The sequence below is a fragment of the Brachyistius frenatus genome, unplaced genomic scaffold, assembly GCF_029030835.1.
Source record: "Brachyistius frenatus isolate BFR_SWC_R1_liver_20210118 unplaced genomic scaffold, ASM2903083v1 Contig_3, whole genome shotgun sequence".
NCBI classification, from domain to species: domain Eukaryota; kingdom Metazoa; phylum Chordata; class Actinopteri; family Embiotocidae; genus Brachyistius; species Brachyistius frenatus.
Window position 1 is genome coordinate 8883956 of NW_027210602.1, and position 12032 is coordinate 8895987.

At 43.2% G+C, this 12032-nt stretch overlaps 1 protein-coding gene across 1 annotated transcript in view; it reads right to left on the reverse strand.

Annotated features, from left to right (window-relative positions):
• Positions 1-809: 809 nt before the first annotated feature.
• The window catches only part of niban2a (niban apoptosis regulator 2a), a 28243-nt gene continuing 17020 nt past the window's right edge, over positions 810-12032 (reverse strand). The window contains exons 6-15 of the mRNA XM_069705659.1: positions 9426-9541; positions 7240-7344; positions 7006-7168; positions 4835-5022; positions 4503-4658; positions 4145-4228; positions 4005-4034; positions 3557-3664; positions 2878-2989; positions 810-2745 (exon numbers count right to left, since the gene is read on the reverse strand). Of these exons, the coding sequence (XP_069561760.1) occupies positions 1820-2745; positions 2878-2989; positions 3557-3664; positions 4005-4034; positions 4145-4228; positions 4503-4658; positions 4835-5022; positions 7006-7168; positions 7240-7344; positions 9426-9541 (1988 nt within the window). The 3' untranslated portion in view covers positions 810-1819. The remainder of the gene's footprint in view (positions 2746-2877; positions 2990-3556; positions 3665-4004; positions 4035-4144; positions 4229-4502; positions 4659-4834; positions 5023-7005; positions 7169-7239; positions 7345-9425; positions 9542-12032) is intronic.

The window sequence follows — 12032 nt, forward strand, 5'->3', positions numbered from 1 at the left end:
TACCCACGCCACGCTGGTTTTATCATAAATAAATGACCTGACTCATCCTGACTAATGTGCCTTGGATACAGTGACAACAGGGAAAAGAAAGAATTGAAACCTGCTTAGCATTTTATTAAATGTGGTCTGTTGACTACAGAGTGTGAAATGCTGTCACAAAAAAATGTGGTAACACCTTAATTTACAGGAAAAGAGTGTTATTTGCTACGAATTATAATAAAAACGGAGACTTCAAATTACTTTCATCTACTTTATTCTGTGTATTCACGACACAACCGCCTCATTGTTTCATCTCTGCTCTGTTGGCTTCCTCAGGTTTCTACCACTTTTTAATATTTTCTCAGGTTTTTGCTGATCTGACTCAAACATCTGAGGACACGTGGTGTCAGCTGTTGTACAACATGACGCAGCGATTGTACATTTTGTTGATGGTGGATATATAAAAGTGTTCCTCGGCCTTTTCTGCCGGCATAATCTGGAGAGTCTTTAAACGCACAGCAAGTCAACAGAACCGTGCAAAACTCAAATCTGTCGACTGTGTGGACATTATGTAAAACGTTTCGATACTTGGTATCAAATTTAAGAGTTCTTTTCAGGAAACCTTTTAAAAAAAACGATATGAAAATGACAAAACCACAGAAATAAACAACGTTAACAGTACGGTTACCAAACAGGTAGTTACATAGTGCTGTATTTTAGGAATGAAAGCCAAATATTTAGTGTCCCTTTAATGATTTACAGTAACAAGGATTGTCTTTTCTAAAATGACCTAATGTCTTACACAAGGATAAATATCAGTGGTGCTACAGCTTGATACTAGTTTTGGGTGAACTGACCCTTTAACTCGGATTTGAAAAGTTTCATTAAATAGTAGATTAGCTTTAAATAGAAACGGTCATCATCATATCGGATAGAATGTAATTACAAAGAAGCAGAACAAACAGTATATCAGTGATGTAATGTCGCTGCAAGCCAAAATAAAGGAATCTGTGCTTGTAATCACAAAAAGGACTTTTCAAGTTCATCCTCTGTTTTGAAGAGCCATCACTTTTCTTGGTCATCTCTACACCCTCAGGCAAAGTCACCTGAAACAAAACATTTACGTCATTTGCCCCAAAACATATACAAAATATAAACATCTTTTAAAAGCATTGAGGATGCATTCAATTGTTTCCTGACCGTTTGAACTGAAACACGTTGAAACATAAAGCCCATTTGCAAATAAAAGTCAACAAATTACATATTTATAATGTTAAACTTTACAAAAATAGATAGCAGTATTTGATACTGTAGTACAAATGCAGAAGCATATAAAGTTGTACGATAGCGCCCCCTTCTGCCCAGATACAGGCCATGATTGAGCTCCATTCATCTGCATTACAGTTAAAGACTATTTGTAATGTGTTTTTAAATGAAAAGAAAATGGGTCTGACTTCCTGCTGATGTAAACAAACCTTAAACATCTGAAAACATCTTTAGTTGTTTAGTGTTCCTGCCAGAATGAGTGAATGTTTAACAGTGTTCATGGGATGAAACCGGCAGCCTGAAGGGGCCGATCTAAAGGAATTTATACACAAAATATGAAAAATAAAACTCTGAACTGAGATTCAGTACGAGAAAACCGGTCACCAAAGATATGAGTAAAAAAACTTCAGGGGGCCGTGGGAGAGTTGGTTTTTGGAGATAACAATATCAAAGAACAGACATGTTTAAACCCTTAAATACAATCTATATTCATTCATCTTCTCCCTCCATAAATGTGTCGCACACACTGCTGTTCGCTCCAGTTTTCACAGTGAGTGTGCAGAGGAATGTCTTCCTACGCTAAAACCACTTCCACTTCTACCGGGTCGATGATTTTGTCCTCTCCATTCAGACCGTTTGTGATTGGCTGAGGCTCGCCCTCATCCGGCCCCTCAGCGGTCGGAGACAGGTAGTCGCTGTCGTCACGCGGGCCGCTGTGTGAAACCGCCGGTGGGGGCGGTGACGACTCGTGAGCTGATTCTGCTGCCGAGGCCTCGGCGATGCGTTCACTGTCATCCTCCTGCACCGCTATGTCTATTTCCTCGATGGCGTTCTTGATGGCTGCTTCCTCCTGATGCTCCGTACCAGCTTCCTGCTTCCTGCTTCCCACCAGCTGCTGGACGATGGTCTGCGTAGACGTCTTGCTTCGCACAGATTTCCTGGGGACGTCCTCCGTGACGGTGGTCACATGTGTCACCTCCTCCCGCACCCCGTCCTCCATGGTGATGGTGCCGGTGGTCGGCTCCGTGCCGGTGGTCGGCTCCGTCCCGTTGGTCATGTCACTCTGGTTCTCCTCTGGCACCGGCAGCACCATCTCCACCACCGGGTTAATCAGGTCCCTGATTTCATTCACGCTATCAGGGGATTTGGGACCCCCTGGTGAGCCTGGGTACTCGTCTTCCTCCCCTTCGTCCTCCTCTTGGCACTCAGACTCCTCAGCCTCCTCCTCAGGGATGAGCTCCACCCCTGGGACCTCCAGGCAGGACTCGTATTGCAGAGGAACCCCGTCCAGCTGTATCATGGACACCACCTGCCTGCGTCTCCCCCACCTTCCTTCATCTCCGCTGCCTACAGACCCCTCCGGCTCATCGCCACCGAACTTGGTAGCCCAGTCCACAGAGGGTGCGTCCTCGAGCAGGTGTAGGTTGGGGTCGCTGTTAGTCAGAATGATGCTGTCCCTGTAGAGATTGTGTCTCCTCTGTACAGCCGCCTCCTTCACAGCTGGAGACAAGAAGAACAGGAGACATGTTAGCAAGTAATTTAGATCGTGTACTTTAAAGATATGTCCCCGCTGACCCCGGCTGCTTTCACTATAGCAACGATGTCTAAATCTCTGCGTTTTCTGTCCCTCACCCATCATTATGTCTTTGCTGACCGACTGCAGCACCACCTCCTCATACATGTTTTCCACCAGCAGGAACTGGGAGAAGTCTTCAAAGATCAGCTCCTTGAAGCGTGGCAGCTCCTGCAGACGGAAGGAGCTCTGATGAGGTTTACATTCAGATGAACAGCAAAGATAGAAGCCTGAGCCGAACTGGGGGCACTGAGGTTACGTGGTCAGCATCTTAAACCCTGAAAGCCACCTATTATTTACTATTTGTGATCCCTCTCAAACAAACTCCCGAAACACACACTTTGACAGGAAAGCATCACGGTAGGAGGGAGTTTCACCAATGATATTTAAGATGTCACTTCAAACAGGTGACATGAACAGGTTCTACTTACCTAAAGTTTGTCTGTCTCATTTGTGTTTTGTTTTTTTAAACGAATATAATTTTGCAGCTCATTGGGGCCTCTGCGTGTCCTCCCGTTTCCCATTTCAATACTTTATATCTAAAATCTGTCTCTGCTTTGGTGATAAAGACATAGATGCTTCATACTTCAGCAAGATGTCACATGTTGTGCTTCATTTATCGTTTTATTTTTCACAATTTTTACTTCATCTTGCAATGCCACATACAGTACATTGTTTTCGGAGAGGAAATAAAGCGGTAGTGAAGGTAAAGAAGGATGTATTCTGGGTGCTACTCACAGGTGAACAGGATGGTGAGAGATGCTGCAGCATGTAGGGGATGATGATCTGCAGTAGAGCCTCTCTGAAGAACTTCTTGCGCACTGTGCTGCTGTCATAATCATATTTCTGACAGGAAAGACCAGAAACATACAGAACTCAGAGACTCCTAACTTTCTACTCAATGAACAAATCATATTCATCATGTTTTTACACTAAATTATGTTTCTGCTGTCTCCCTTTGGAGTTGAATAAAAACAAACTGTCTCTTCATATTACCAGGGTAGAGGCAGAGGCAGAAGGCTAAATTTAAAATCTAGTTTTAAAGGAATTTTCCGTAATGTGGCTGTACAACACAAATTTGATAGAACATGGAGTAAAACTTTTGATTAAGTCTTTATCTGAGCTCCTCATCCTTTGACCGATCCACCTGTTTGTCTCCTGTTTGACTTCTCTGTTTCTGTTTTACCTTGAGGACCCGGTCCTGGCAGCGCTGGATGGGGGGGGGGGGGGGGGGGGGGGGGGGGGGGGGGGGGGGGGGGGGGGGGGGGGGGGGGGGGGGGGGGGGGGGGGGGGGGGGGGGGGGGGGGGGGGGGGGGGGGGGGGGGGGGCCTTGCACATGTTGTCTTCTCCCTGGGCTTCTAAAGACTGCTGAAGCAGCTGCTCAAACGTGTACACGGAGTTGTCCATTTGCTGTCAAAATTTAAAAATAATATATATAAATATTTATACAATAACAGAAGAAACAGATGCGTACAGCTCAGCTTTTCAGCTCACACAGCTGATCTCTCCAAACATCGTACTCTTAATGTCCAGCAGGTGGAAGTAGAGGCTTCACCACAGGCAGAGCAGGTTACCGCTGCTGCTGTGTGTTTTCTTATTAGGAGTGTTTTCAGGCATCCAGACGCTGCTGTGGCACATTGTGATGCTTTACATGAGAACAGAGCGAAGGGTTGAAGCTCCTCACCTCTCTCATGAGGATCTGGGCTCTGCTGATGAACACAGACTGGCTGGAGACGTCGAACCTCTGCTGCAGCCCCTCCAGGTTGAGCTGCTCCACCTTCTCGTAGCTGCTCTGCATCTTCACCGGATGGAAGGCGAGCATGGACAGCCTCTCCATGTGCTGGTGGACAGACGGGGGAAGAGGGGAGATGGTACAGAAGAGAGGTCAAGCATGAGCATCGTGCAGAGGAAAGATTGGTTGAGTTCGTTGGTCAGGAACAGTCACTGAGTGCAGCCGAGGACACTCCCCGTCTTCACACTCTAAAGTCAGACAATGCTCTTCACATAATGACTCACATCTCCTAGTTTGTCTTTGCCCCCTCCGTTGAGCGAGTTCTTGCTGATCTCGACGAGCTCCCTGAAGAAAACCTCTCGGACCTCGGAGAAACCGCGGCTGGTGGGCTCCATCAGGGCCTCCAGGATGGAGCTGATGTAGGGCTGGACGCTGGTCCGGAGGAGCTGCTCGGCCTTGGGCAACACCAGAGCTGCATGCCAGCAGAAAAAACATATTCATGGTTAGCTGCTGCAGCGTGTAAACAAGTAACTAAAGGCATGGCCCATCGCCATGCCTGGCATATTGTTTCATAGCAATTAAATGAAATAAAATGGTTGGTATGTGTACGGTGACATTATGTAAACACACTTGTGCTGTTTCCAAGGAAGCCCTGCTGCTTTTATTTTCACCTTCTCTGAAACTCAATCTTCCATGATGTTTAAAAAGGGACCCACAAACTAAAAACCACACCTGTCAAACTTCTGTAATGACCTCATGTAAGATGAGACTCCATTGTTTTGTTTTTTACAGCTGAAATGTGCTTTCCAGCCTTATCTGTGATAAAGTCAGAAATGGCCCACACACCGCTGGCGATGGAATGCAGTTCTTCCACTTCAGATCAATGGGACACGGCACAATGAGCAGAAAGGAGCAGCCTGTGCCAAGTTAACTGTTGAATAGAAAGCAGGCAGGCAGACACTGGATGCCCTGCAGTGCTGCAGTGACAGAGGAGTCACAGAGGAGAAAACAGCAGTTTTAAATCCAAAGCAAAAGTTGTGAGGAGAAAGTTCAGACGGTAAAACAAAAGGTGGGAAATGAAAGATATGGAGGGAGGTTTAGTCACAGAGGAGAGGTCCTGTTGGAGCCAAATGTCCAAACAAATTCCTCAGAAACATGAGCACTGTGGTGTTATTCAGTGAGCAGGCTGATTGCTTTGCTGTGACAATAATTCCTGACTACAGGGAAACTACAGCCACATCTCACTGAGGTGGAGAGGAGGGGAACAATGGAGCCTGCACTTGAGGTCGGGAAGATTATGTTACACTGCACCACCGTGAGCACATTTTGTATTGCGTGTTGTCTGGACATGGGTGAGGAGGGAAACTGAGATGGTGTAGAGTTACTAGTACATTAAACTGTCTGGCGAGTGTCAGAAAAAATAGTGTACAAGTGTACTTTGAATTTGTTTTTGGGTGGTCACACCAAATATGGATTGGGTTTAGGTTTTTTGTCTACTGCGCTTTGTATGAAAATAGGTTCTAAACACTGTTTATGGGCAAAAAATGTAGCATTTTTACTGTACTTATTTCTGTCTCTTTTTTGTTTCCTTCCCGTCTTCCTTCCAACCATTTCCCCCTAATTTACTCCCCGGTTCTAAATTTGTTTTAAGACAAAATAACAAACAACCTCCCGTGTCATGTTCATACAGGTATGAAAGGTATTATGACGATATGTGAATTCTCATTACGTACTGTATAGTGCACTGAATTTACCCTCTGACATTTTATTTGACTCATCACAGTATTTGTGGACTACAATTTTCCTCAAAAATCCCACTGTAGTTCAAAAACGTAGAGTCCATGGTATTATTTTCTATTAACAGTCAGAAAATAAAATGCATCACATTTTATATTTAAAAAAAAATAGCAGCGTGCCGCTGTCATGGTGCAAACTGACTGATTAGTGTCTGAAATCTCACTTTCTTCATCATGATTTTCAGAGATTGACTAATATATCGGCCAGCTGGTTTTATTGGCCAAAATTCCTGTTATGGCATTCTGAAATGCCGTGTATGTGCCGAGATAAAAACGTATTTTTTTGAGAACATGATGCAGAAAAAGATGCTTGGGGTAAATTAGATTTATTTTTTTTCAATTATTGTTCTATTGGTGTTTTTTTTGTTTGATTAATTTCCCAGTGAAGTTTACTGTTTCACTGCTGTGATGTCAGTGTGAATGATAAACAATGTGTGAGTGTGTGGTGTGTGTATATATAATCTGTTATTGGGCGATATGTCAATATACATTTTTTTTCACTCTCTAATATCAGCATCAGCTCCCCAAAAAAACAGTCTCAGTCGGACTCTAAGGATTTTGGTATCGTTTGTTTAAAAGCTGAATGTAACTATTTACTATAAATGTAAATGACTAATTTCCCAGAAAGAAAAGACTGTGGCAGGTAGAACTCCGGTCACCTCGTATCTTGCTGCTGACGTGTTCTTTCGACGTGATGATCTGGTCCATGTCGGTTCTCAGTCTGCCGTCGAGTTGAACTCTGTGTGCCTCGCAGGCTTCCACCAGAGCTTCATACTGCCCCCTGGTCTGAGACAACACCTGCCTGTACACGGCGTCAGAGATCTGAAGGAGAGAGTTTATTTAAAGAACATAAACGGTCTGAACTTGTTCAAGCTGGAGTGACGGGAACTCACCAGCATCCAGTTCCTCTGCCTTTGCTGCATCTTCCCCTTCAGACGAGGGCCAATCACACTGCGTAGCTCAGGGTGGAGGGTCTCCATCGCCAGATTAGCCAAAATCTGAACACACACAACATGCAGTATTAATGTATTTAGACATTTTGGGTATCTTTGCCTGTATTACATTGACTTCTACCTAACTGTGAGCTGGGGAGACAGTCCTACCTTTTTACAAGTTACAGGAAGTTATACTTAATATAGCAACGTGTCAACTGAGTTTTTTTTTTTTTTTTGCAGTTGTAGTAAAAAAAACATAACTAATATCCGTCAGCCCAAGAAAAACAAAAATAAGCCTTAAAAAGGTGCAGCCTCTCTTTCCTGTGTGGCCGCACGGACACAGTGGGGCGATTGAGATGACACGCAGCTGGATAGAGAGACGGGAAGGCTGGTTTTTAGTAGCACTCCCCTCACAGCTGACAAACAGAGAGTGTACTCAACTAAATGTTTGGTGAAGCATACTAGTGGCTGTTGAATGGCTGTGACAAAAGTAAAGAAGATTTTCCACACAGAAAGCCTGACAACAGATATGTTGTTCATTTAAAAGCTTGTTTGCCTCGAAGTGTTGGTGTTTTCTCTGTAATACAGCTGCACCGGCAGCTGTGACCTGTGTTGCCGATACGTACACTTAAATGTATTTGGTGCTACATTAAAATTCTTATTCAACCCTGAAATTCATATTATTGACATTATTAGTATGTTTAAAAGGAAATAATGTGTCATTTAATACAAAGTTTTTAGAAAACATTTATCTTTCTTTCCGTTTTATGCGTTTATATTTTAATGCCTGCAACAGATAGATTATTAGTCATTATTTTGTCTGGATCCTTACTGATAGATAAAGATAAAGTTGTTCCAAAATAATAATACAAAGATGGTGCCCAAAAACAGCAAATAAAAAAGATGTCTCCCACTACACAGCACTTTACTGGAAATGTGTTGAAAGGTCAGAATGGTGTGAATCCTGCCGGCTAGTGTGGACTCCTAATTTGTTCAAGAATGTCTGAAAAGGAAAGAAAATGTAACAAAAATATTTGACTGTATCTCCTGAAATAACCTTTATACATTCCTAAAATTACTCACAACACTGTCATCTGCTTACTGTGATAAACATTTGAGCCCCAAGTGTCTCATACATATTTCTTTGTATGACTCCATACCAATTTGGGCCTAAAGCCTCAGACCTTTCATAATATAACAAAGAGAAAAATTGCTCTGGAGTAGATGACAGTCTTCAAAGTCTGTTGCAAGATGACAGTTAAAGTTACAACCTTTCAGGATTGTGCAAGAAAGACGTGAGAGTGTTTTCACAGGCAGTTACTGTTTAAACTGTAAAAGATAATGACGATACATTGTCTATACTTTCCTTGTATGATGCCAGTGAGTCCTTAGCAACATCCCCAACTTCTGATGCATGTTTTTATATTAACAACATAAGTGCGCTGCCAATGAGTTGATTTTAAACTTTTATATGAACCTGTTGTCACATTTTAATTTAATTCACTGTTGTTGTAAACGTATAGATCATTGTAGATGATTAAAATAAGTCAATAATGTTATATGAGGATACTAAAGATAAACCTGGATACCAATGGGAAACATGGAGGTTAAAGGTTTACTTCCATAAACATACAGAGCATTGAGCTTTAGTAGAGTCTGAAAGGGGCTTATTCAGAGGGGAGCTCACAGTCAAAAGAGTGTGTGTGCTGTTGTGAGTGCTGGTGTGTGGGTTGGGGTGTCTTTGAAGGTTTTGTGTAGGTACATTCTTGTTTTCTGGTGTGAAGAGAGGGTGTGTGTTCATGATGTAATGTTTTCCTGAGCTGTATCCACTAAAGAAAAAAAAAAACTTTTCTCTGGGAAAACCAGTTTCTACCAGTGCATGTCTTCCCTCATTGTGGCCTCTCAAAAGGCTGAACGATGGCGCTTTGACATGCTGGCAAGGACTGTTAGGAAATTGTTCCATAAAATCTCTTTCAAGTGTAACCTGCAGCTGACGTGTTGGTTGAGTAACAATATCTGCCGAGTGAATCCGGGGAAATGAAGGTGTGGCCCATGAAGGCGGGTCCTTTACAAAACCTGCAGAGCCAAACCTCCTAAAATGAGGCAGTAAAATCTAACGTTGCATTCAGGTAGTGAATCCTGACCTGCGGCGGTGCTCCACACATCATGTCCCAGGTGCCGTGGTGTCCTTTGGCTTGCCTGTGAAGTCTCACAGAGTCCGTGAAGGCTGGTGTCTGTACAGTGCAGTCCTCTGGCAGACCTGTTGGGGGCAGGAAAGAAAAGGTCAGATGCTTGAAGAAACAAGAAATCCTCCTCTAAACTCATGCTGTGTTCCAAACGACATACTTCTGTTAGTACACGAACAAGTTGTGCTCTTACATGTTAGGACTCTTACTTATAGTGCAGACATTTTGACAGGGTTTGTTCTTTCAAACCGCACACTGCTGTTCTGCACTGACAGGAAATACTCAGCATGTGAATACATCACCCACCAAAATATCTGCAGCTTGAATTATTCTACGCAGTAATTAATGTGTTGGTTTTTTTGTGTCCTCTGTTTAACACACAGACTTCTATCCGGCAGCAGTAGTGAAAAATAATCCCTTTTGTGTGGTGTTCAGAAACACCTGCAGCTTTGATTTAAATCTGCAGACACCTTAATTCTTTATGTCAGTGGTCCCGCCCCTTCCTCTACGTAGCCAAGATGGCCACCATTTAGGGTGAAAAGTGTCCAACGTTTCAAACTTCTTTTTGCGACAGTTTTGAATGCATCATCCTGGTACTTGTAGCACACCGCGTATTTCTGTACTTGACCGTGTGAACCCACTTAAGCACTCAAAAATAGTGAGTGTTAGTACACAAGAAAGCCGTTTGGAACACTGCATCACTTTATTGAAAGTGTCTTAGTAGCAAGATGGCGGGATGCTTATTTTTCTTGACATTGCATGATTCCTTTGTAATGATGCTAGGCTTCAAAATGCCAAACAAAGTGTGCGGCCATTCCGTTGCATGTGTTTCTGCAGAATCCCCCACTAACAACTGTTTCCATAACATGTGAGTCACTTGTGTGGCACAGCCTGAGAGTATAATTTTGGGCCAGCGGTATATTCAGTCACAGTTCCTGGAGTGTGGGAAAACACGTGCACACTGAGGTCCCTATCACACACAGCTTTATCATCCCTCAAAACAGGAAGATGTTGGCTTGTTGAATAGACAGATTTTGTTTAGTTGCTATGGTTACCGCCCCTCCCAGTTGACAGGACAATAGAGGCGGATCAGAAAGCACTCGGCAGCATGCGTGTGTTTTTAGGAAGTGTGTTCTTGTCATGTGGTTTATGTGATGAAAAAGTCCGGAGCTGCCTCTCTGCCTCTCTCAGGGCCGTCACACTGAGGGACGCTGAGTGCAGAAGGTCATACATCCCTCACAAAAGAGTGTAAACAGGTGTATGGAATAAAACATCTCTGTAATTAGTAGTTTGTCCTTCAGAGCAGTTCCTCTTTTAAATAAAAAGGGACTGATGTTCCAGTTGTGTTTTCGTCTGTGGCAATAAGAAAGAGGCAGTCCTTCTGATGCACATCTGTAATTAAAGGACAAGTTTGCTGTTTTTCAGTGCAGCCCTGATGACAGCTTTTCAACGCGCCTGAACAATTAAGCGCTGTATAATCTTTATTGAAGTATTTCCATTTCGTCATGGTAGAAGAAATATGAAGATCCTTTACAGAAGATCTTCATATTTCTTCTACCATGACGAACCACAGTAATACAGATTCTCTAACAAGATGATCAGCCCTTCAACTCCCCATGACTTTTTAAATATGAGATGAAAATGATGACAAATTGTATCATTGTATGTCCCACATGGCCACACCTATCTCCATCGTGCTGTGCCAGCACTGAAGAATGGGCTGGCTGCACCTTTATATCACTGGTATAAAAGAGATAAAACATTGTGGCTTGTTTGTGTTTCTTTACACCAAAGAAAATCGCCTTGTTACTTCCAGGCTAGAGTACTGTAATGCTTTGTTATCCGAATGTCCCGGTGGCTCTCTGAAAAGCCTCGAGGTGACTCAGCGTGCTGCTGCAAGACTGCTGACAGGAGCAGGCGAGAGAGAGAGAGAGAGAGAACATATTTCTGCCATTTTAGCTTCCTTTTATTGGCTGCCAATTAACTCCCAGGTTAAAATCCTGCTCCAACACACCCAGCTATAATAATCAAGCTCCATCTTATATTAAAGATCACTTATCATATCAACAGACTGCTCTGCTCTCAGAGTGCGGTTCGAGAGTTTTCAGAAGGACAATGGGAGTCAAAGTCGTCAGCTTTCAGGCTCCTCTCATGTAGAACCAGCTCAGGTTCAGGAGGTAGAAACACTCTCTATTTTCAGGACTAAGCTTAAAACGTTCCTTTTTGATCAAGTTTACAATTAGGGCAGAGTCATACATTCCTTAGATGTGTTCACACCATTGGCCAATAAAACTGATTGACAGTAGACAATGCTGTAATGCTGTAATGCTTCTGTTACTGCAAAGAAGCTGCAAACTAATCGTGGATGCTTCGCACACATGTTCAACCTGGTCAACACAGAAGGCCAATACAATCAGCACGGTTTCAAGTTGGACACCCAAGATTAGTGCCATAAATTCAGTATCTGAGCACATGTGAAATATTCTCACTATCTCCCCTTCTCTTCCTGAGGTTTCAGTGTTTTTGCAGAACATTATGTCAAGGTGTAGTTGACCTTTGACCTTT